This window comes from Melozone crissalis, unplaced genomic scaffold (genome assembly GCF_028551555.1).
Source record: "Melozone crissalis strain CALT ecotype California unplaced genomic scaffold, PUWL_Pcris_2 ptg000002l_1, whole genome shotgun sequence".
Lineage (NCBI taxonomy): Eukaryota > Metazoa > Chordata > Aves > Passeriformes > Passerellidae > Melozone > Melozone crissalis.
Window position 1 is genome coordinate 26,471,053 of NW_026535780.1, and position 26,885 is coordinate 26,497,937.

The 26,885-nt window shown below is 37.9% G+C and overlaps 1 protein-coding gene across 5 annotated transcripts in view; it reads right to left on the bottom strand.

Annotated features, from left to right (window-relative positions):
• Positions 1 to 23,247: 23,247 nt before the first annotated feature.
• Positions 23,248 to 26,885, bottom strand: part of RALYL (RALY RNA binding protein like) — a 373,063-nt gene continuing 369,425 nt past the window's right edge. For all 5 annotated transcript variants that reach the window (XM_054280017.1, XM_054279769.1, XM_054279850.1 and 2 more), the window contains one exon: positions 23,248 to 26,354. In XM_054280017.1, coding sequence (XP_054135992.1) covers positions 26,320 to 26,354 — 35 coding nt within the window. In that variant the 3' untranslated portion in view covers positions 23,248 to 26,319. The remainder of the gene's footprint in view (positions 26,355 to 26,885) is intronic.

Consider the following 26,885-nt stretch of genomic DNA (forward strand, 5'->3'; position numbering starts at 1 on the left):
TCACTGTGAGTGGAGTCATAGACAGACAGCCACTCCAGTTCTCTTCTGTAAATCTGGTCCTTCCTCTTACCTGTGTAATTTATGAATAAAAAGGGAGACTCAGAAACCTCAAAAGACCCCTCCAGGCCATGGAAATGAGGTTGTATTATTGGCTATGTGACTTGCAATGAGTGAGCAGCCAGACAGACACAACAGCTACACCATAGAACAGAAATTATGTTTGATATTTTAGGCCATTCACAGAAGAACTGTGTCAAACAGCATATTAAAAACTCCCAAAATGAACCAGAAGCCCAGTTATGGATGTTTGATTGAAGAGTGTAAGTTGTAGCTAAGTTTCATTTGCACCCTTCCTGAAGCATTGCTACAAATAAGACTCCATGAGTGTTAGTTACTGTGTCACATAATGCCTCCAGATGCAGCTGGACACCTTTTTCTGGCATGCTGATCAGCCTTCCACATAAATGGCTATTTAAACCATGCTGTGAGAGGCTAAAGGGGGTAACTGAGAAAAATAAATTTTTCTCTGATTCATGACAAACTGATGGAAGAGAGCTCAAAGGATGGCAGAGGCATGAAGGTTTCAGACAATGGCTGTGATTTGCAAGGGAGTAAGCAAAGAGAAAGAACCATTCTCCTCCTCACCAGACTGCATTTTTGAAAGTTGTGTTTTGGCCTGTAGTATTTGACTTCACTAACTCTTTCCTGCTTGTGCTGGCAAGAGAGATGGGTCTTGGATTTCCTATATGTTTTACAGTTTCCTGCAGGGTGGGAAATATAGGTAAACTGAAGAGTGTGTGTTGTAGTCTGGCTTAATTCTTGCCCTTTCAGGGAATTTTCTACTGAAATTGTTTCTGTGAGTAAAACTACTTGTAGAGGAGTTAAATGACTTGTAGACTTGCTGCAGTAGTATCATATTGACTCTTGCCTGAAAGCCATCGGGTCTTCTTATTAATACCTAGTAAAGCACTTTCTGCAAATGGTAACACACTCACTATTCCCATACAAAGCATGTTTTAAAATTAAACTCAGATCTTTCATGCAGAAATGCATGCTGTCCTGGTTAATTATGGGACAGATTCTCAGGGAATAAATTCTTCTGAAGCATACACTATATTGAAAGTGCCATTATAGTGCATATAATTTCAAGAAAATTATAGCTAATCATAGTGAAGTGATGGGGTTTTTTTGTTCACTTTCTTCAGTACTTGGAATAATTATCAGAGGTTTCAATTGTCAGCCTTGTGTCTGCTGTGTTTCATATTATTCATGCCATGATCTGTGAGTTGGAATGAAATTTCTTTACAAATCTGGTGACAACTCTTGCTGAGATAAAAGATAAAGGTAGTAATATTGACACTAAAGGGATCAGATTTGCTGTCAAAATAATACCACAGAGAAAGAGAGAAAGACACTTAAATGTTATTGTTTTGAATGCAAGACTCAAAAAAGAAGTAGTTATATGATTTTGATGTTCTAAAGACCAAAAAAAGTAAAATTTGGAAAGGTTAAATCAGCATTTGAAATCTAATTTTTTCAGTAGCTGTTTTGCTTTGATTTACTCATGAAGGTTTGTGAATGTTCATGAACCTTCTCAGAAAGTGTCTCATGAACTTTCTTATCAAGTGCAAGATGTGAAAACTGGAAGAGGGATTACTAAGCAGGATCTCTGTTTTGCAAAATTCTTGAATACATATGCAAGCATATGTGTATATATATTCAGCCTAACATCCTTTATGTGGCTACTCAGGGTTATGGTGTTGACCTTAGACTTGAGCCCAGGAGAAATGTGTTTTGGGGTTGTGGAGCACTGGGGTAGTCCACCCTAGTGGTCTGGGGCACAGGGGCATTTCATACAGAATACATATCATTAATATTTATATATTAAGCAGAATAATGTATAATTAGGAATCTTTACCTGACTAATCAGTGTTCCTAATCTACTTCAAATAAACCAAGCTAGTGTAATATTTTCTGTCAAAACTGATGTTAAGATTTCTATCTTCATATTATGCTGAAGGAAATGGGATTACTTTATGTTAATAGACATAAAAGCTATTTTCAGAGCATGTGTCATTATACTTTTCCTTAAAAAGTAATAGTAGCTTTCAGAGGTCCTCAAGTAAATCCCAAGATAAGAGAACACAGGTAATGCACTAGTCATTTATTTGTTATCTATCCTGTAACAATCCTTCTCTTCAAGCCATGTTAGAGATTTAGCACTGGAAAAAAATAAAATTATAAAAAAGTAGTAGTTTTTAGAGTTATGGAGGCAGTGACATACAGTATAAATGCAGAAAATAAAAATATGAGAAAAATAGGTGCATTCATGTCTTGTCTAAAGTAACTGCAGCTACTTTCCTTTCAGCTTTACTGGCCTAATGATCCATAAATTTTGCTGCTTCTCCTCTTATAGTAGAAATATGAGTATTGCCTTAAAAACTAATTGGAAGTCCTGCTAGGTAAAATCTGATATAATCCTATTTTAAATCTCTCAGCCACAGTTAAGACTGTGGAGAATTTAGAGGAAGAAGAATGATAATGGAGAGTTTTTTTCCTTTAAAATGTACTATGAGGAAGCCTGTATTGCTGTGTCTCTTTTTAGTTAAATGTGGGAGTCAGTGTCACTTGAAAAGAGTGCTTTATGAATCAAGACCTTTGTTTCTTGGTAAAGCAGACTATTTCATGGCAGGATATGCAAAAATCATTTTGCTTACATTATGCATACCATTTAAATATCATTATCTGTAACTTCAACGGATGTGAATCAACAAATATCTTGATGTCAGTGATTCCAGGTCAGTCTGTATCTGATGGGGGTGGTCTGGTTGCATTCCCTGCTTTTGGGTCTATACAAGTGTATTAAAGAACAACAGTAAATTTTACTGACCTACTGTTTGAATCACAGCTAAAATGCCCTGAAATTCAAGAGTGTCTATCAATCTGTCATACTGTGTAAGAAGGAAACATGATTTATTCCTTACATTTTCAATGTCACAAATACCTCTAACATTTAATAGATGGGAAGAAGGCATCCCTGTGAATGGGCATATGCTACTGATCTTTATTTTGTCCCAGAAGAAAAATTAAAAGGCTTGAGGTATTTAGTCTACAAAGGAGAAAGTAACAGACTGCAGTAACTTCACATCAATAATTTAAGTTATTGTGTAACAATTGTTAATTCCAATAACTTCTATTATTGTGAAGCTTAGCAGGAGCTCACAAAAGATTAGAGAATTGCACCAGAGAAATTACATTTCAAAACATGAACCAGCCACTGGCAGGTGAGACTTCAAGTGGACTGTCTCCATGAGAAGTTTATTCCAGAGACAACTACCCTGAAACTTTCTGAGGTTGTCTTGGAACACTGAAGTGATCACTTAAGGGCGCCTCTGTTCCTAAAAATACATGTCTGTTTTGCTGCCTTTGAGGAAGAAGCATCAGATTGTCACAAGAAATATTTCTGCAAGAGCTGAAAAGATATTTCACAGTGGCAAATACACACAGTTTAGTTTCTACACCGGAATACATTAAAAATTAGAAACATGGACTGTGAGGTATGATTCACCCCAAAATAGAGAAAAAAAAATCTCTTCTACTGTGCTAGGTTTCAGAGATGCCCAGCACAGACTCTCACAGTAGGACATCAGCTCATTAGCTTTTCCTCTCTCTGCAGGCACAGCTGGATGGCATTTCGGTGCCAAAAAGCAGGTTCTACACAATTGATGCTCTCTCTTTCCCTGTGAGGTTAGACTTACACTGCAGAATTTCAACTGAATTTTTTCTACACATCTCCTTCTTCTGTGTCCTTCACAGCTGGAAGAGCATTCTGTTTCACAAATAATTAAAGAGAAGGAGAAATTATGGTAGACCACATGTTTTAGGTACATGGGTAAGTCAGCTAGTCTGACTTCCCATCTGTACAACCCAGGTGTTCTATTCACATTGCACATACGTGTTCCTGGGGGCTGCAGTCCAGACTAAAAAATAAAATGACAACATAAAAAGAACTCTGTTACTTCATGCTTTTCTTCTGTTAATTAAAATAAGCAAAGCAATTCTAGCCAATAAATGAACAGCCCTTCTGCAAAGAATGGCAGATGAGGCATTGATAGAGCCTTCAAGAGACTCTGCCCACTTCAAGGGACTCTTCTGGGTAGTAGGCACCCTGAGGGTGGGAAGGCAATGGTGGAGCAGCAAGAGGGCATCCATCCAGCAGGGTATAAGTCTGTGATTTCTGGCAGTGGGAAGAGGGCTCCTTTTCAGCCTGCAGCTGTTTAATCTTAAATATACTCCAGTGCCCTGGCAGCAGAGGAGAAATAAATCCTGTTTGGGAAGGATCCTAGGTCAGATAGCTTTTACAGTTAGGATCAGTGCTACAATGAGAGCAGTGCAAATGGAAGAGGTGGCATGAAAAAGAAGCACTGGCATGGATGAAACAGGATATTCAGCATAGACATCGGGGCAGAAAAGGGAGGAATAATTGCAACCTTTGTTGAGGAGACCTTTGAATGTTGAAAAATTACAGGAAGAAACAAAGTGAGAGGGGACATATTTGGAAGTGGTGTGGTGGAGATCAGTAACAGATTGCCTGGGCAGAGAAAGAGGTGTATGGGCCTTAAGCAGCTATGTCTTGTCCTCATGGGGGGCTGTCATACATCTGGAGGGAGGGTACCATAGCACTGAGCAAATCAGGAAGCTGATATATTCAAGGTATTCTTTTATGTCAATTGTTACAGACAAAGCCTTTTTCTAGGATCGCTGCTTTTATCAGTGTGGTCAGGAAAGAGAGAAGTAGATAACTTCTGAGGAGCAAAACCTTCAAGGGACTATTTAGAGCAGCTGAGTCTCTTCAGATCTGTGGGACTGAATGGGACACATCTAGAGGTATACTGAAGGTTTTGCTGAAATGATGGTGAGACTAATCTAAGAAAATTCATGTTGATCAGAGGAGATCCCTGCTGACTGGAAAAAAGCCAACACTGCATCCTTCTTTGAGACAGGCGAGGAGGAGGTGGAAAATTCTCACTGTAAACTCAATGGAGTCCAGGCTGGATAAATGACAAATTTTCAACTCAGATAGCAGCCTAGTGTTTTCTGCTGAAATGGGATGTTGAGAAACTGGAAAGAGACAGTAAGAGCAGTATCGCTAAGCAGAGATACACTGCATATGGAAACAGCCGTTCCTGGTTGCTTTGAAGACTCAGCTATGGCGATAGTTCATCCGATGTAGTTGTGGGAATAGCCTTGCTCAGAGCAGGATGATGTACTTGACAACTTTCAGAGGCCCCTCTCTCGACCATTTCTAAGGGTCTGTGACCACTACAATAGAAAGACAAAAACCGGTAGTGTAACTTTGCATGGACTAGCAGAACAGTTTACACTCATGTTTTCTAAAATCTTCTGCCATATTGGTTTGGTATCTGACTTAATGCACGAATTCCATTGTTGTTTTTGTATAGAGACTGTATTTTCACCAAGGACATCTATGTCTAGTAAATAGCACTTGAAATTATCTTACTGCTAATGCCTGGGAGTCTGTTGGATGAAACTGACAATGTGGTTTTCTGTAATACAGTTGGAACCCACTGAAGATAGTGGGTTCTAAAAAATGTCCATTGATATAATCAGCTACACTGGAGAGCATTAGCTAATATTAATTGTAAAATAAGTTGTTTGACTATGATTGTTGTTTGGTTTATGCAGTTTTATACACCTTGAAGACTAGCTTTGAATTTATCCTTCAGACTGAAAAAAATATTTTACCTTTTAAATGTTCCTGGGGAACAAAATTACTTCATAAAAGACCTTATTTTGTTTTATAACAATAGCTTTTTATTCTTGTAGATCTGAATTATGGCTACATCTGTAGCCTACAACAGTAAATTCAGTCAGTCCTTCAGATAATGATGTTGGCTGCAGGAAAACATACAAATAGCTCAAATACTCCCTTTATAAAAGCAGGCTCTGCAGTATAATTAGGTCAGTAACAGCAACATCTTGATTATACTTACTAGAAAAGAATGAGCAATAGGCTTTTAAAATTATTTGTTGTAAAGTTCCTGGAGTCATATGTACAGTTAAAGAAATAGACTTCAGGGAAATGGAAGCATTTCTCTAACTCAGAGAACATTTGTAATTTTGGTACATATTAATATGTTTAAATTAAATTTTAGGCAACTATTAATAAATCAAATAACTGTTTTTGCAAGATCAAGCACTATGGTTGAATTGTAGTCCTAATTTTACCCTATTTATTTTATACTTTATTTAGAAAAACATAGGTTTAATGTTATACAGCACCAAATGATATTCTTATAGGAAAAGAATGTGGAGTAGGGTCAACATTGTGCTTCAAATATACCTTTCCAGGAATGGGCATTTTGCCATGCAGCAGCAAATCAACTATTACTTTTGCTATATTTCTTCCTTTCTCAGGTGGATAATAAGACATGAAATTCAGATTCTAAAAACCTGTGTAGATAGCAATTTGGTGGTGGTGGAGGACAAACACATATGATTAACCTTGCCAAGGTCAAAACAATTCCTTCCCTTCTCTGCCTCCCGGACTCAGACTCTCTCCCCAAAAGATCATTAGTCAAAGAAAAGCAACCCCTTTATTTCAGATTGATATAAACATTTTTCATTTTTTCAAAGTGTATTTGTAGTGTGATTTGGCACTCCACTAAAATCCCTCAAAGACAAAGTAAAATATCAGTTTTATAGTAGAGGTTTATCTTCAATCACTGTCTCTTTCTTCCTGTGAGATCTGTAGGGAAAGTGTAAAGCAATAGAAGAACCAATATATCTAAGGGTCTGGCTCAAAGCCAAGACTAAAAATAAGTGCAACAAAAATCTCTCTGAAGCAAAGCCATGATCAAAATGAATGTATAGAGAAAATTTCTTCCTATTAGAGGGCCAGCTGGGTCCTAGGATGCATCAGACACAGCATCAACAGCCAGTCAAGGGAGGGAATTGTCCTGCTCTGCTCTGCACTGGTGTGGCCTCATCTCAAGTTCTGTGTGCAGTTTTGGGCACCACAATACAAGAAAGATATGAAACTATTAGAGAGTGTCCAAGGAGGGCTGTGAGGACACAAGGACTGGAGGGGAAGGCATATGAGGAGCAGCTGAGGTCACCTGGTCCATTCAGCCTGGATGAGAGTGAGGGGAGACCCCACTGGCGTCTGCAGCTTCCTCATGAGGGAAGGAGGAAGGGCAGACACTGATCTCTTCACACTTGTGACCAGTGACAGATCTCAAGGAAATGGCATGAGGCTGAGTTGGGAAGTTCATGCTGGATATCAGGAAAAGTTTCTTCATCCAGAGGGTAGTTGGGCACTGGAACAGGCTCCCCAGGGAAGAGTTTACAGCATCAAGCCTGACAGTTCAAGAATTGTTTGGACAATGCTCTCAAGCACATGGTACATTTGCTTTTGAGGGTGATTTGATTTTTGGGGTGTCCTGTGCAGGGCCAGGAGTTGGACTTGGTGATCCTGATGGGTTGCTCCCCACTCAGCATATTCTGTGATTCTTTGATTCTAGTTGTTTAAAATACGTGTCAGGGCCGCCAACATGCCAGGCACATTTGGAAGCATTTTCTGCTTTGCATTGCATAGTGCAATTCTGATGCTGATGCAAGTGACTTCTAAAATGGCATGAGATCTTGGCATGAGATCTGCACGCACATTTTTCAGGCTGAAGACTGTATTGTAGAACACAGTAGAGTGCAAACTGCCCAAGGTGGCACCATTATTATATTTCATCGTGTCAAGCTGCAACATTTCTGCCAACCCAGCCCTTGGCTCTTCTTTCAAAGAAAAGATGAACTCTCTGAAATTCTCTGGGTCTATACTGAGACAAAAGAAAATTATGAAAATCAATCAGACATTACTTCCAAAATTTATCAAACCCCAGTAATCTATTCTTACCCACCACCCACGTTATCCTCTTTTCTTTTTTTTTTTTGTCTCATTCAAGTCATAAATTGCAGCAAAGCTAAATCATTTTCATTCTATGCTGTATCCCTCACATAAAGAAAATTGGGGTTCATGGGTCTTAAGAGAAGATTCTTTTTTAAGGATATATAATTAATCTGTCTCAGAGAAAATCAACTTCTATGAATAAATATTTAAAAATAAGTAAGCAAGTACCTGTACTTCAGCATGTCCTGTATATTCCTCTATCTGACAGGAATACATTCCTGTTAAGCCAAAGATTTTAGTAAGAAAGATTTACTGTTTAGAAAGAAGCAAAATGCAGTACAAGCAAAAATTGTATTTAGATGAAGGTGAGTGCCTTGTAAAGGTCAAGAGGTGGTAATTGTTCAAGAAGATAGCTAGTGTTAAAACACAACTAAATACCTATCTTTCTATTACTATTCACATTTTGGATTTTATCTTCATCATTATATAATTTTTCAAAATCTTATACATAGTTGGAGACTTTTACTACATTGGAAAGGTCTGATTGCTTTATACAGCATGGTTTTGCTGGAGAAAGATACTTTCTACAGCTCTTCATAGCTTAAAATTCTTCACTATTTGCAGCTTCTTAAAGCAATATGAAAATATTTCTTGACATATTTCTCAGGAGGGTGCGACATTGTCAGAAACTGACTGATTTCAGGTACATCACTGAATATCCATTACTGTCCACATTTTACCTATAAAACTTTTGCAAAGCCTAACAATTGATCCTCAGTTCTAACACATTCACCAGCTCCCCCAGCCTCAGATTTTCTATAGGTCTTCAAGAATAGTCTTCTGTGTCAAGGGCTATTCAAAGATCTTGTCACACCTGTACAGGTAGCTCGCTCACTCACAGCAGTGATACCTCTGCCTGGGCAAAAGGAGAAGTTGAAGCCACAAGCAGCTTTTCTGGAATCTCCAGGGCTGACCTCTCTTAGAAACCAGATGTTAAATAAACAGGCTGTAGGTGAGCCTTAGTACAGTAACCTGTATTTGCAGATTCACCTTTGCAACCATCAGTGAGGATTCAGCATTGCCTTGTTTTGAACCCTTTGCTCCACCTGCATAAAGCACATCAGCTGATGTAACACTCTTGGAAAAAATCACTTAAAATGGACTAATAAATGATGAAAGAAAAAAATCACTTTCTCTAATATAAAACCAGATTCACACACTTAATTTCATCAGCTAAATTCTAGGAGTATAGTTCTGTCTTTTCAAGGCTGGTCAAAATTCTGGTAGCAGAGACAACAATCAGGTATAAATATACAATGAGTCAGTATTTTGATTTTTATGGTTGAAATTCAACTTTTGTACTCTGTGAAGGTAAAACACTGCACAGTAGAAAAGAGACACTGAAGTTTCTGTCTGACTGGAAACTCAAGATCAATTGGTTCACTCAGCCACCTGACTGAGAAGCTCCTTTATTTATATGTTTTAATCTGAGAAACAACCTTTCCTATGGCCTCTGGTGAATGCCTAATAAGAAAAAAAAACCCAACGTATTCTTGTTCTCCTGTTAATTGAAGCAAGGCCACTGAACATTGAAGATCTGTACTAATGTATAGGAGCAAAGGAGTTTATACTGGTACAATTAATTGATGTACATGTCTGAGGACTGGTTCCCAGGTGAGTTGTGTAACTCACTAAAAAGCAGTCAGGTAACTTTTTAGGTACTGAAGCTGCTAAGCTGATTTTGGGTAAAAGCAGCATTTTACAGTGTATTCATTTGTCAAAATATTACAGTGAATCTTCATTAAAACCTCAAAATACACAGTCTCAAACTCTAAAGAATAAAGGAGCTGCAGGTGTTTCTCCTTTGAGAAAACTGTCTCCACTTCCAAATGTTCTCATGTACAGACTGATAAATATTTACAGTTTGTGTCACCTCCATACAACCCTTAGGAAATAAAGACTTTTCTGTATTTTCAGATGTTATTTCACATGGTACAGTTGTAAAGTTACTTAAATTTGATCTAGATCCAGAGAAAACCAGTGAACAAACCACCTCTCCCTATTATTTGGCATAACTGGCATAGTCTAATTCAGTTTTCTTACGCCTGAAATCACACAAACCCACTGAATCTCATTTGCAGTTCTTAGTCTTAGACGTATTTTCCCATTTCACAAAAGCTGAAAAATTAAAAGTTAAAAATATCACTACTGGCATGATTTTCCTTCCGTTTGCTGTGGTGTGAATTTTGTCTATCACTTATGTTTGATGTTTTCTTTCTCCTTTTTTTTTTCCCTTTCAATGAATTGGTAAAGGTCATTTTGTAGCTTTTCACACTTTCTCAGGTCTGAAGAACAAGAACACATTTGCACATACAGAGAAAAATGCATGAAAAAGCATCTTGATTATCAGGATAGCTATATTTTGTATAATTTGGATTTACCACCAAATGCTACAAGAAAAGAAGAAACATCAGCAAAGTACCACAGAAGAGCAAAAATTAGGTTATAAATATACATCCAACATGGTTATATTGGTGTGTATATATATATATATATATATATATATATATATATATATGGTGTGTAACAATAACATTTTCTTCTGTCATTTTTCAGCAGGCAGTATAACCACATTTTTGATACTGGGTAGTGTGTGGGTCACAAAGAATCCTGCAAAAAATATGCAGCAGATGCAAATATCAATTCGCTGACTTCAGAGAATGTTGAAATGTTTCTAGGCTTAAGTCAGATGCATATGCTGAAAGAGAAGATAATAGTGCACAAAGCAGTGCTTCAGTGTACCATTTTGCCTGGAACCATGGCTTTGACTTTATGCAGCTTTCTCCTTGGGAAACTCATTTCACCCTTCTTTGTGGAATTAGTACTTAAAAGCCCCTGGAAAGAGCAGCTATTTATTGTTCTGATAACAAGCACATGAGAAGGGAAGAAGAAAAACCTATTTACATTGTCCTTGCTTCCTTGTGTTGTTACAAGCTGAAGAGACAATGTTGTCTTCAGCTCCAGCAATTCATATGTGCATGCATTGTACAGGCCAGGGAATCAAATCTGATATTTTTACTTGCAATCTATGTATAAAAAAAAACAACACATTCACAGCTCCAGTATCTCTTCAAATCTTGTGTCCAGTTCTTGGTGTCATCTGCAAAATGCCTGAGGGGGCACTCAATTCCCTCATCCACATTATTGATAAATATATTTAACAGGAGCTGCCCCAATACTGAGCCCTGGGAAACACCACTTGTGACCTGCATGTAATCTATATGTATAAATTCTCAGAAAACCCAGTAATGCTGCTGCTCTCTCTAAATATAATTTTAATAATTTAGTGTTGCCTCATTATATCACAGTACAAGCTGGCTTGTACTGGACAATTAATTTGGCTGCCCAGCCAGCTCCATAAAACCAGCCTCTGGATTGAAAGACAGGAACCTCAACCAATTACATTTCATCCTAAACTGCAGGCACATCACTGGTCCAGCATCTGGGGGGCATAAAAGATCAGACCAATGAGCTGTCCAGAGCTGGGAGTTTTGAACTCTCTATAAAAGAAACAATGAAACACGCTGTTTGTTGATGATCCACCACTGTTGTGTTGTGTCTCTGTCTCTGACCCCACGTTATCAGTTTAGAGATTCTCCTCTGGGATTATCAGGCTTGTTTTATGGAAGCTGCCAGATCTTTGAAAGTAGCAGAAGCTTCCAATGCAGAAAACCTACCTAGAGGTAAAACATGACCTCTGAGTTTCCAAGTATATGCAGTGTTATGTGGAGGACAGAGGGAGAAAGGATATATTTTCATTTATAGCACTTTTGGGAAGCAGACTTTGCTGCCTGCTTTTTCCAAGTGAAGTCAACACTTTTCCTAGCAAAACAGCTATCATAATGTAGATAAGATTTGTTAAGATATTAGATACTGGCATGGTATTATTAAGAGAAATTAGTTGTATCTTGAGGACTGCATATCAGCAGTAAAAGCAGAATAGTTGCAAATATGGCTCTCCCTATGACTGAATAAATAATTTTATCCCTCCTTCAGTGCCAGGATTTAGGAAATGCTTTTTCCATACAGGTCTAAGTGCACAATCAGAGATCTCAACATGTTTTTTCCTTCAGTACACCAGAGGAAAAAGAGAAGCGGTATTGTGCCTGTGCTTTTTGCTACAAATTACATACTTCAAAGACAGCTTCAGGCTTTAAATTGAAAACTGGATATGAAGTTGAAAGGACACTCCACATAGCAAAGTGGCTGAGACTAAATGAAGAAATCCAAATATTTTAGAAAATTATTATACATAACTACTTCTCACTATTTAATACTCCCTTTCAAATAATTTCACTTTTGTCTAAACAGACTGTAATTTTCAGAGCACGATATTGAATTTTCACTAGCTATAAATCTTTGTTTAGATAAAAAAGACTTTTTATATTGCAAAGAAATAATTTCTCCGCTTTCCTAGTTATAAACTCGGCAGTTATTTTGGTGATTTCTTTCCAAATAAAGTGATGCTTATAAATGCCATTTAATAGTGTGTTTATATCTGGTGTATTCAGAGACTGTCAATTTTACCATAATGGAAAATATGCAAAATCAAGAAGAATTAAAAAGAGTGAGAGAAAATGAAGGCGTGTATTGAAAAATCAAGCTGTTCATAAACAACATTCAGTCCCCAGAAATGCCCTGCAGATTATTATTTTTTTTTTGTTTATTGAATGGAGAAGAGATTGAACTCATTTTAGCAAGTAAATAGGTATCTGAAAGTTTGATTTTTTTTTTTAAGAGTAGCCCATTCCTGCCTCAGACCTGAAATTTTTCTAAAGGGAGTTAAAAGAATTTAAAAGTTAAAAGATGCTCATTTGCTCCAATATGTCAGGAATATATTTTGTGGGCTTCTCTGAAAATCTGATCTTGAAGTTGGAGGTAAAAGATGTGTGTGATTTCCTTCCTTTGAGAGATGCTTTGTTTATGGAAGTATTAGATTTTAGTATACTGAATTACAAATAGCAAGAAAGGACAGGACATGGGAAGTTTCAGGTTTAAAATTAGGTATATCTCCCTAATTGAATGGCTTGAAGAGTCTTATAATCAGAAGTCATTCAAAAGGTCTCCAATATATTTTTACATACATTTTTATGAATATTAAAGTTTTGTAAACAGTACTGTGGCAAAACTGCTTTCACATTCAAGTATGAAAATACAGGCCTATCAACATTAAACAGAAGGGATGTATATGCAAAACAGGTAATTGAAATTTCAAATAAAGAATATGAACACAATTTAAAAAAATTGCTTGGCTGTTGGCTCCCTGGTGGCATCATCTTAGTAGGAAGCCCAGGAAAACCTGATAACTTAACCTCTGGTCCATGCTGTTTTGCACTTCTGATTACTGAATAGTTGTTTACATCTGATTGAAGTAATCTATTTGAATTAAGCTTGAAAAGAAATAAAAAGCTCTGGCATAACATCTTCACCTGATGCCAGATCAGAAAAATTCCAAAAGATCTCTTCTGCACTTCTTCCCTTTCCTGGCCTCACATTCCTGCTATGTCTCATCTGTTGTGACTGTGCACTTAAACCGGGAGCAAGCTGGAAGTCTGACCTTGCAACAACCCCAAAATATGTCATGCTTCTCCTCTCCTAAAGTGAGAAGGCTCTTTCCATTAACTCAGTCAGTTAATTCAACACATTCCTCAAGATCAAATGTGGTGGATGCAAAGCACTGGACAACAATGCTGCTGCCTGGGATCCTCAGCTGGGGAACCTTCTCTCACTTGCAGGTATCAGATTGATCTAGTTTGAGCTTATGGGTTTTATTTTACCCTAAGAAAACCCTAGAGGATTGAAACTTGACACTAACAATCCTAGCTGAAAGTCTTATCCCTTCCTGTACTTCTCACCAGGGGATAGTCACCAGATTAAGTCAACTGCCTTAAACAAAGCTATGTAGCCTCAGTGTTGTGGTTCAACAGGTTTCTCTCAAGAATAATGTAAGTTCAACTTACATTAGTCTTTAAAAGACTGCCTTTGGACAAAAGCCTTCACTTGTATTGAATTGGTGACAGACAGTTCTCAACCCAACACTAAACAACACAGAGAAGAAATCTAGCTGGAATTTCTCAGGCTCCCTTCTTTTGCCAGGGCTTGCCCATGGGCAGATAATTGGGAACAGAGCACAGGTCTGATACATTGCCTCTCCTTTAAGGTTTCATCACTAAATAAATGCAACACATGAAGTGATTACCACCTTCTCTTGAAACTTCTCGGAAAAGTAACTTTTAGTTCAGGGTAAGTACAGTAATTCCACTTAGGATTTAGTGCATTCTTTATACATAAAAATAGGACGAATCACTACAAAACTGAATGCAAACCTACACAGTTTCAACCAGAAAACTCTCATTTTCATGCTGATAAGAGCTGTATCATATTATTCGTAATCACAGCAGGCCAGAAGCCTCCAGTGTGCCCAGTCTAATAATAATATACAGAACAGCTAGGAATTGTCACTAGATTAATTGCAAGTATAAGCAACCAGACTGCAGTGCTATGGTCTGGGTAACACTCTTTTAGCTAAGCCTGAGCATATGAGATGTTCTTGTGTCTTTTTGTCTTCCAAAGAAGCAGGAAATACTGGTGTAGTTTCACCCCCTGAGTTATACAGCAGTGTATTTGTATTTCTTGGAAGCATGGGAAGTTCAATGTAGGCTGAAACACAATAGCATTCTCTTGCTCATGCTGGGAGGAAGTCATTAGAAAACAATTTTGCTCAGAAACACTAAAAAGATAGAGTTGTAATATGTCTATCTCTCTTTCATGTCTTTTCAAGCTTCAACTTGCTTCTATCAAGTCCTATTATACAGTCTCTGATCATGTTGCACTTCAAGGGTGCAGAGAGAGGTGTTCAGAATCCCCAGGTAAATATTAATGGAATAACCTGTTTCCACATTCCCTTTGTGCTGTCAGTGTTTAGTTTATGCAGTGGAGAAAAAAAAAGCATATGACTTTCTTAAAAGAAGAGCTATTGCTGTTCAAATATTCTTGGAGTTTTCATTATCCACAGAACGGCTAATACCTTTCTGAATGCTGTTTCAGCTCTTGGTTTTATGTAACCTAACTCACAAAGAAACAAACAACTTTACAATTATAATTCAGTGAAGGTAGTGCACATACTGCAGTTCTAACCCTCAGTTTTAGATGAGAACGACTCTGTGAAGCTGAGAGCTGAGGAATAGCTTTTAAAGAAATGCAAAGCCTCTGCATTTCTGCACTTGTATTTTTGCTTTTTTTACTCAAATCATATAGCTGGATGTGGTTCAGAATCTGTTATATTCTTCTCAAAACTGGTCTCCCTAATGCTGTTTTAGCTGATGGTGGTCTCAAGAGAAACTTTTGCAGTAGATATATGAGTATCTAAGGATGAATATACAGTGAAACTAAAGTTTGATAGGGCAATATACAAAACAAGAACATTACTGGTCATTAATTACCAATTTAGCACTAATAAAAGAATAGGTAAGTCTTTGGAAAGAAAAAAAAGGCTAGTATCTTACAGAAAACATTGTACCTTTCTCCTACCTGCTTCTTTTCATGCTCTTCCATATGGATGTCCTTGTGACAGCCAGAGAAAGACACAGAGTACTACTTCACAACAGAAAGAATGCACAAGATCTCTATAAATTAAAAAAGAAACGAATTGATTTCGTGCACAACAAGTTTGTATGAAACCATAGATATCTCCTTTACATTATTTTGCTGCAATTAAAACAGAAGGACAAAGAAATGTGCCTGTAAGGATGCCACAGCCCTCATGGCAGGAATTGCCTCTGGGACTCAGCCCTCCCATCCCTGAAAATGCCTGTGTTGGTCAGGGCTGGGTGCTTTTCAGCACCCAGGGTTTGCAGCTGGGTTGCAGGGCTGCTTTGGTGTAACTACCAAGCAAAGTGTCTCTAACTCTGAACCAGAGGTGAACCTGTAATTGAAAGAGGGAAAAGAAAAAGAAGTCTACAGCACTTTTATGTTCATTTCACAGTTCATGGTGAGAAATGATTCTTATTTTTCAAGTTCCTACAGTGCTAGGCTGAGAAAATGGCTTTCAGTAGTTTTCTTTTAATTGGGAGCCCAGCAGTACAAAGACGGCCAGGCTGGGGCATGTTCTAAAATCACCTGCTGCAGCTTGCACTGTGGCAATAATTGAGGCCAGGTGTGACTGAGGTATAGTTCATCTAATGGCAATCATAGGTGCCACAGTCTGGTGTTTTTTCATAGGTGATAAAAGGATAATTTAGCACATGCTACATCTAATTCTTTTTGTTCAGTGGGTAACAAGATCAGGGTTTCAGTTCCAACTTTACTTAACTATTATAGGACTTACCAATAACTTTGATTAATTTTTCCTGCCAACTTACTTTTTATAAGCTTAGTCCAACCTGGTTTCCAGTTTTCCATGAGTTCCTACAAGACATTCTCTGTTATCCGAACAGACTTTTGGAAACTGCTGTTGATAAGAATCTGAATTACTCAGCTACAGATTCTGTTTTGAAAATATATTCAAAACTTTCCTTTACCTACCTTGGCCCATTTTTTCTGGCATCTTCCTCCAGATATCCTATCAAAACATCACAGTAAAAATTGGAAGTCTCATTCAGTGACATAAATATCTATAAATATCAGAATTGTTCAAAACTTACATCCTTCTCAAAACTGAAGTTTTGAGACTCTGAGTAAGTCCTGAGGAACTGAAACATCCTCCTGGAAGTGGCAGGTATGGTCAGGACTATATGAGCCTTATTTCTTTGTGGGGAGTCTAAAGGAGGACCTAAAATGGTGCTAGACATCTGTGTTTAGCAATCTAAAGTGCTTCCTTGGCGTGTCTGTTTTGGGATCCTGAGGAAGGGTTCCCGAGGACTTGAGTGTGTGGTATTGCCATTGACTCCAGTAGGACTCGTAATCTCTCAATATTTCTCATCCATGGAAATTATTTCAATTCCAGCCATGGAAATATCTCAATATTTGCACAACCACTGGAAAACATCTATATAGGTGTCACAGTTAAATCATGCAGTCCTTGGAGCCTCCCCTCAGCTGTTGTCCTGCCCATACTGATTTGGTTTAGGAAGCAAGAAAATGCTCAGTCTGGATCTGGTCTGAATTTCCATAGACTTAATAACTCTGTCTGCCCTGGTCACACAGCTCATGCCCACACTCCTCCTGCATGCACACAGGAACTCTTCCCACCTTAGACTTGGTATGATTATTTCATGTACGTATTTGGATATTCTAGTTTGGATCCTGCACAGAACCTAGGTTTTCATCCAGTGGCATTTTGGTGACAGGATAGCCTCTCACTCTGCCTTTCAACAGCTCTAATATCCTTCCTAATGCACATACTTCTGTATTGTGTTCCTTGGGACAAACACTGGTTCCTTGGCAATGTCTTGCTGGTCTCTCCCTCTGGTCTCTCCCTCCCTTTGTTCATCTTTCTCCAGTGCCCTTCAGTCACTACCATTTGCTATTTCCTTCCCTGAAGCCTGTCGTCTTGGGATTCATCTGACAATGGCTGTCAGGAATATTTCTCTTCTGTGGGAATGGCTGGGATCAGTGCTTACCCAACCACGCCCTTCTTGTAGCTCCTTATCCAGCAGCTCATTCCATAGCACAGACAGTTCAGAGATGGAATAGACAGGATCAGCTCCCCTCACCACCTAAGAGACCTTGAGTCTACAACTACAGACTCCCTGATGCAGAGCTGCAGAATTTTCTGAGCTAGCCCTTTCTTATTCTTTCCAGCTGAAAATGTTCCTCTTGGTGTGAATTAAGTGCTCAATGGCTATGAATGAATGTTCATCCTGAATAGGATGAGAAGAAGCAAGCTGAACATGACTTCAGCAACTGCAGGACTCTACTTGGATAAAAGGTTCCTGCTTCAATGAGTGATCATGATGAGAATATTTTAAATATAGACAAGAGATTCTTGTGATGGAGAATATACATAACATGGGTGCTACGTGCTGATTCTGGCACTCTCCTTATGCACCTTCAGCATTTTTTTAATGTAGACTTGATGTATGTTATTTTAGAATAACACAGAAACACAGTATCACAGAATTTCTGAGGAAGGAAGGGACCTCTGGAGATCCTCCTGTCCAGCTGTGTTGTGTGGAGCTGAGTCACATCTCCACCAGTAAATGCAGAGAAAGTCTTGGCCCTACTTGGAATTGTGGACAGCCTGAGAAACCTGAGCTGGTAGCACATGTGCTCATATAAGCCGACAATAAGTTCGATAGGAGTGTTTATCTTCTGGAGGGCAGGAGGGCTCTACAGAGAGATTTTTACAGACTGGAACAATGTTCTGAGGACAACTGCATGATGAGGCAAAGTGCCAGCTCCTGTTCTTGGGCTACAAAAACTCCCTGCACTGATACAGGGAGGGGGAAGAGTAGCTGGAAAGCTGCTCAGCAGAAAGGGAGATGGGAGTGCTGGCTAAAGCAGCTGAACACAAGCCAGCATGTACCCAGGTGGCCAAGAAGGCCAATGGCATTCCGGCCTGTGTCAAAAATAGTGGCCAGCAGGACTAGGGAAGTGATTGTCCTACTGCCCTTGGCACTGGTGAGACCACATCTCAAGTGCTATGTCCAGTTCTGGGCCCCTCACTTCCAAAAGACACTGAAGTGCTGGAGCATGCCCAGAGAAGGACAGTGGAGTTGGTGAAGGGTCCTATAAGGAGTAACTGAGGTGACTGGGGTTGTTTAGTCTGAAGAAGAGGAGACTCAGGGTGGCACCTCATTGCTCTCTGCCACCACCTGAAAGGAGATTGTAGTGAGGTAGATGTTGGTCTGTTCTGCTGTATCAAAAAAGGAAATGACTTAAAGTGCACCGGGGGAGGTTCAGATTAGATATTGGGAAGAAAAAAAAATCACTGAAAGAGTGGTCAGGCATTGCAATAAGTTGCCCAGGGAGGTGGTGGGGCCTTATCTCTGAAAGTGTTCAAGAGGCATCTGGATGTGGCACTTGGGGATACACATGTGATTATGATGGTGCTGTGCTGACACTGGACAGATGATATTTCCAACCTTGTTGATTCTGTGATTTTATAGGCTCCAGTTTTAGATTCATTGGCTCAGATCTTTACTAGCTTGTGTGTCTCCCTCATACTCTCTGTGTAAATGTTATTCTGGGTAAATGTGCTTAATCTTTCAGCCAGGTGCTTTGGAGATTTTTATGTATTAAAGCATACAGTGTTGCCTAAATTAAAAGAGAAAATGTACTGAAATGAATAGTTCAGTAATTTTTCTATTTTTTTAAACCAAAGATATCTGCAAAAATATGGAAGTAGAAATATTTTTTTCTGAGAGGCAACATGCTACAGCAGCATGATCTTTGCTCAATTGTAGTGATTCATGGTAAGTAAAGCCTATACTTTTCAGTCCCAAATGTGAGCATAACTTTCTCAGCATCCCTGCAAACCAGTCCTCAATGGGGGTGCATTCTTAATTTTATGAATTTCTGTATTTGCTGCTGAATGCTTTTCTAAATTTTCACCCTCATTGCTATGGAGACCACTAAAATCTGATTATCATTGCTGAAGGCACCATCTTAGCTTGAAGAGATTAAATAATTTTGCTTTTGCACAATATTTGCTCCAAAACCTGGTTAACATGGTCAACTTAGAGACACCCCTACTGGGGAATTTGCTGGAAAGGAAAATGTGATTTAAGATTTAAACTCCATTACTCTGCTGATTATTCACAGCAGTGAAAATTTATACCCAGCTTGATGTGGAATATTTAGTTTAAGAATTTTGCCCATAAGGAAACACAAAGATATGATGAACTGTAACATCAGTGTCTTTCAATGTGTAATGATTTTACAAGGCCAGGGTCTTTATGTAGCTTTACTAGGCCAGGGTCCTCTGAGCTTCTTGCTGTTACCAATAGAGAATAGGAGAAGTCTGTGAGAGCTAAATGACCTCTCCGTGTCCTACATCCCTTCTCTGTAGCTAAGAAATAATTCAAACTTCTTTTTCTGTGACTACTTGAGGTTTGATGATGAAATGCAGTCTCTACAACCATATTTAAAGAGGAGCTCATAAACTCTCTGAGAGTTTTAGTCCTCCAAGCTCAATCTCTTGCAACTTCAGCCCTCAAGGCACTAGCCCTGAACGTGGAGATGGGACGTGCTCCACTTTCAGGTCCATGGGTTGTGTGTGTGTAGGTGCTCACATACACATTTGGAATGATCTTCATTCCTGGGAGGAGACCGTTTAACTGCTTTTGTCTCTGAAAAATCTCATAGTTTAACATATGAGACCACATAAGGGAGGGTTAAGGTGTTGGGAAGAGTTTAAACTTGTCCCCTGTAAAGACATCTTTGAAAAGTGCTATCTGAGGAAACTGCTGGAAAATCTGACATCTGCTTGGATTATTCACTCCCCTGAGTAAGCAGGAGCAGTAGGTGTTCTCTTTGTAGCTCTGCACTGAATGGAATTTCACAGAGCTTCTCTTGAACCTCAAGTTTACATCTGATGGCAAATTCACCAATGTAATTTGTCTACATGGATGCCCATATACAATTCCATGGACACTGATTTTAGTTATTTTTCTTGTTGCTGTTATTAATTGTCTGCTTCCATCATGTTATCTTGTGATGTCACTTGAATCATCCAAGTTCAGTGTAGAACAAATTAACCAAAATGAGACCCATAAAAATTGGTAGCACTTCTGGATTACTGTTTCCCCACCTTGTTAGTTTACCAAAAAAATAACCAGAATTTACAATTCACTTACAAATGATCCTCGTGTAATTGCAGAAGAATCCAAATTTCAAAGGTCACTCATCCTTGAAATGAGTACAATTGATTTTTTTATAGCTTGCTGTCAAAAAACATATTTATGTTTCTGAGACAGGACCTGATAAACTTTCTCTCTGAAGCACTATTAAATAATAATGGTCAATGAATAGATTTGCAAAACACAATTTCATACACTGGTACTTTGATTTCAGGTAATGCAGCATGTCATCACAAACATGGTGAAACTCCTGACATCGATCACTGAAAGCTGTCTTGTATAGAACTAAGAAATATTTCAATGTTGATTTGCTTGAGATCACATATTACATAAAAATGTGTCCTCTTTTTTATGTAGATTACTGATGGAGACCAGAATCTAAAACTCTGTCAGGTTGAAAAACAAAAGGAAAGAAAAAAAAATCTAGATATTAGGAAGAAGTTCTTTAATGTGAGGGTGGTGAGACAGTGGGAAAGGCTTCACAGAGAAGTTGTGGATGTCTCATCCCTGAAAGTCTTCCAGGTCAGCTTGGATGTCTGCCCAGGGCAGGGGGCTTGGAACTGGGTGATCATTAAGGTCCCTTCCAACCAAAACCATTCCATGTTTCTATGATCTATAGCTTTTCTATCAATGGAAGCATAGATTTACAATTAATGTGACTACTCAGGTAAACAGAAATTTATGAAATCCCTCCCTTGCCTTGTGGATTAAACACTAAGGCCAAAATTCTGAGAAGGGGTAAACGTTTAATGTGATTGACTACTTATTGTTAAGTGTTGAATTCTCACTAAATTTGACCAAAATCACATGCAAATTTTGAGGCTTGCCCCTTGAAAGAATAATCAAATCATGGCATGCTGTCAGATGTGAAAATAAATAAGTGTATAGGGGAGATTTCTTCAAATATAAAATGAGTACAAGTGCAAAACATCCCCTCAGTCATTCTGAGGTAAAATCCTTTTAATGCTCATTCAGATCTCAGCGCCAGATTTCAGCTGCAGCCTTGCCATTGCTTCCCTCTGTTCCTCCACCATGTTCCACTGTGGTCCTGCTGCAGCAGCAATATTATCAGCAGCAATATAATTTCTTCTTTCTTTAAATAATTTGCTAAATGCTTCTGTAACTACTCATAGAATGAACACTGACCACAGTTTCTGTTTAAGCGTCCAGTTGGAATAGACACGGAAGGTACTCATTTAATGCCTGTCAACAGGGATAAGTTTGATTCTTATTTTACACAACTTTAGTTGTCTCTAGTTCTAGTAATTATCTAAAGCACAGAGCAATGGAAGGATATTTTATCCACATATGCATAGCTACATACCATAGATATATTCAAATACAGTAATACACCAGTAGAGTGGTTATGCAAATTTTTTTCTCCATTACCTTAGGCTGCTAAGTCATGTAGCCAGGACAGTATCAGAAAGATTTAAATGTAACCTTTAGAAACCTTTTTGTTTGGTTAGCGGGATTTATATGGGATGGATGCTCTGCAAACTAGTTTTTGTTAAAATAAAGTGTGATACTTGCAGATTAATTCTGTTTGCACAAATGTAGAACAAAAATCTTTTTTTGAGGGGTTAATCAGGAGAAAGTACTTATTATAGCAGCCACAAAACTTCAAGAACTTTTGTTTCAAATGGGTTATTATTCCACCACCCAAACCCCAGCAACTATGTATTCCCTGTAGCACTCAGTATTTTTTCTAAGCAGTCTCTCAGAGGACTTTCTTACCAGTTTTCCAGAGCTGATTCCTGTAAGGGCATGGATTGTAAACACAGGGCTCTAACTGCTGTACACAAGTGCCTTTATTTTCTCTTTCTCTTTCATTCTCGTGGCCAGAACATTTAATGGCTGAGAAATGCTCAGAGCTACTGTACTAACTTGTCAAGTTGTGCTGGTTTTACCTTGTATTTCAAAACAGTCTTGCTTCCCAACAATACCAATATAATTTGAAATCATTCTCATAGACTTTGTGGACCAATTTGCTTTAGCTCTCCTGCAAGCAACACCTTGTGAATGGAATAGGGAACTATGAATGCAAAATGAATTTGGACACTGAGCAGAAAATGATAACTATTTTTTGCATGGTTTTCATAAATTATGTTCACACTGCTTTTGTGATATGTGAAACACAGAAGCTTCCAAGATTAAGAAAAAGCATTTCTTAAATTCAATGAAATATCCCCACAGTGCCTCCCTCTTTCTCACTCCACTGAAGAATTCCCTCTTTTCAGGAAGTCCGTCACGTTTCTTGTCAGTCATTTTTCAATACAGTATGGATCTTAAATTTATCAAAATATTAAAATGATAGCAGGTTTAACATTTTTATACATTTTACAAAAGTTTAGTACTTAATATTATGAATGCCTCCTTCTGTTTGATCTGCTTTGAAAGTTTGTGAAGGATGGTTGCACTACCTTTTTTAATGCCATTTTTCCATGAGAGAAATACATTTTTCCTGGAAAGTGTTGTAGAGTCACATTTTAAGAGAAAAAATTGCAAAACTGAATTAGTGCATAAATCAGAGAAAATATTTATTTACAGACATGTAAAAATTATGTTACAACATTTTAAAGAAAACTGTAATGAACCATCAATCTGCTCTAATGGGCAAACTCTTAATGTTTCAAATCTAAATTGCAGTGGCACCAATTAAAAATAGGACTGCTAACAAGATTATAGTTATCTACATATTTTAAGTACAGTGATTTTTCAGAACTAAAAATAGATCTACAGAGAAAACTAATAGGAACTGCAACAATATGTAGTACAAGGGTTTACAAAAGTAAAAATATTTTTTCTTGATCCAAACTTTAAAGCTTTTTAGTAAACATTTTCCATTCATGCAGCTGCCCATGTTTGAAACAAACATCTGAAATACACAGAGCATCTATATCTGTGTAGAAAATGAAGTGGTTTGATTCAGGACTGTCTGTAAAGGATTTTATGACTGTTGATGGTCCAAACTGATTGACAAGATCTTTTATGTTTCCTATTCCTCTGTATTGCAAGGGATGAGCAATGTTGAAAAATCCCACAATTGACAAAACTTATGTCAAACAAGTAACAGGTGATGGCAAACAACACCGAGCATACTGCAAACATGGACAGCAGAGAACAAGTAAGCTCTGTCGAAGCCACCAGCATCCTCTGGAGTGATTTTAAGCAAACATGCCATTGAGAAAACTTGCTAGCAATAGGCTGCATGGGGTAACAATCTTCTGGCTTGCAAATGAAATAGTGCCTCAGGGTGTCATCAGAGATGACTTTCGTGTTCAAAATATATTCAGGACCTAAGCTGTGGTGTGAAACAGTGTCAACATTATGATTGTGCAATCATTTCTGTGAGTTTATACTGTAAGGGTAATGACTGTAAAGAATGTGTGAAAATCTCAGAGTGCTTTCTGTGAGTGTTAGCTCATTTGGAGGTGGTGAAGAGACAATATACCTAGATGTTTCTCATATCTAGTTTATTAACACAAATATCAGAACTGATCTCCTTAGATGATTTTCTGCATCTTTTAAGTCAGCCAACAGTTTATGTGATTTAAATGCCCCTTGAGCTGCTGAAGTTTGGAGTTCCTTATTTTTTAACTATCAGCTGAAGGCAGAAATCCCAAAATGGCAATTCTGTTTGCATTTTTACAGTTAAAAAGGTTCATAACCCATATTAAGAGATAGAAAATGGAGAAGTATTTCACCTGCTGATTTGACCTAACATTTCACTTACAAGGAGTAATATTTTTTTCCTGCACTTTTCTTGGAGAGTCAGCCCTGATAAAATCTGAAGCTGCAGTTCTTTATGCTCAGGTGTAACTACTTATACTCGTCTTTCCTTTGTAAGGAGCTGGTTACCACTCAGCACTTATGTAAACCATGTAACTCCACATACAATAGACAAAAGCTAAATATAAGGTACACAAACGTTAACTGAGAGTGCAGTGTCACATAGCTACCTAGTGAAAAAAATCCTCACTCAGTAATAGGCAATTAAAATGTATGCTTTGCTTCCAAATTTTTGAAAAATATCAGTCCTTCTTTGTGGATGATCCCCATGCCAGAAACTTGACCAGAGACCTTGAGCTCTCACCAGCTTACATCCACACTACTTGAGGTGAACCTGTCATCTCAGAAACTGCTTCTTAAAACAGAAATTTAAAGTTAGATCTTTTTAAAAGTCTCTCTGGTACCTTTTGTTTTCTCTTGTTTTCAGCCTACAGAGAATGTTTGAAAGGGCAAGGAAAGAGTTCATTTTTGTAGTGCTGGATGATCTGAAATAGCAAGTACCACAGTCATGGAGCTCAGTGATCAGGGCTTAACACTGCAGACTGGGTCTGTGCTCCATTTGACTGTGTAAGATACTTCCTAAATTAATGTCTCTCCCTCTTGGGAGGCTGTAGCTAATAAATAATTTATTTACCCTGCAATCACTTTAAAGACATGTCTCTTTCTGTATGAGTACCATTCACATAAAGATGTGGATGAATAAATACATATTTCTTGTTTCATGTCATCTGCAATGTTAAAGAGGTCTGACTTTGGGATGGTGAACAAGTTGGTACTTTTCTAGGGGAAGAAGTCCTTGTGCCCATATGCTTTTTTTACCTTTAATGTCTCAGTAACACAAGAGAAATAATGCATCCATTCTGTTTTGAAGGGAAATATGGTTTATTATAAAATTCTATACTGGGATTCCCCCCACATCTCTATTAATTAATTATTCCAACTTCAGGCTTTTAGGAGGGCCTTAGGATTTTGTGGTTAGAAAGACTACTGCCAGAAAAGAACCCAAAAAGTAATAAGTAGGCTAACTCAGGCTGTCAGATATTGGCAGGCTATAAGTAATTTTTCTGGCTAGACAGGAGGCTGACTGACTTTTCATATGGTAGCAACAAACTGCCTTTAAAGATTTGTAAGAACAGCTGTAACAACTGTCTGATGAATGGCATCACAGAGAGGGCTTATCTGAAGAAGAGGATTTACAGGAGGATGCAATTTACAGTTTATCAAGAATTGCTCTCTTATTTTGACATTTTCACTTTTTAGAAGCTATTCTATTATCAAATGTAATTGTTTCCAATGACAAATAAATTGAATAAAATAATGGGAAATACCATACAATGTATTTAATTGTGGCACTGATCAAAATGGTCTTGTTTGAACTAAGCAGTAAACAAAGAAGTGCAATATCACCTGACTCTAAATATGGTAAAACAGTAAACGTGCTAATCATAAAAATAGCTTTTAGAAATATACATTTGTATACAGTGTTTTCCACACCTGTTAAATACGTCCTTCATATTATTATGATACAGTACATTGGCCTTTAAGACATCAAAATTAAAAAAATAATACCAATAATTAGCCAGAGAAAACCACATTTACAATCTAAACCATAAAAATCTGACAATTGTACAGCTTAGAACATATAAGAAATGGAGTTTCTAATATTTGAACAATAATGTCCATTTTAATAAGTAAATTGAGTTTCATACAAATTGAATCAAAGGTGTTGTCAGCCAGTAAGAAACTGCAGTTCACAATTTTCTGTGGGGAAGTCAGAGTTTCTCTTCTCAGCCTTCAGGGGGTTCACACATGACATTTCATCACTTGATCTGTAGAAACTGAGAACGAAATGTTGGCTTTAGTACGAAAGCATAGAATTTCTTCCAAGAGAACCTCATAAAGAAACCAAGACAGCTGGGAAAAGAGCCAAGAGGACTATGATTTGACTTTTTTCACAAATCAAGCAAATATCAATGTCTATAATGCTTTCCCACCTTAAACCATCAAAGGTTAAAAGAAGAATAGTGCTCCTGCAGCAGTGGGCAGTCAGGACTGTGCAACAGTCTTGAGTTGACAGTACGGCCCAAAATAATAACAGCAAATCAAACTAGAGCTATTGAAGCTGAAGTATAGCTCCCCTCAATAATGCTATGCTAACAACTCCTGAATAATTTCTATTTTAGCAGCAGGAAATAGAATAATGTATCTTGGCAGCTTTGCAATGAAGTGCTTTATTTGCATAATAGCATTCAATCTAAATATATTGCATGTAGAATTCTTTGCTTCAGTCCCATCATGCTATTTATATAGCTTACGCCATTTCCATTGGCTGTGTGCTTTCAGCAATGCCTATGGTTACCAGATTGATG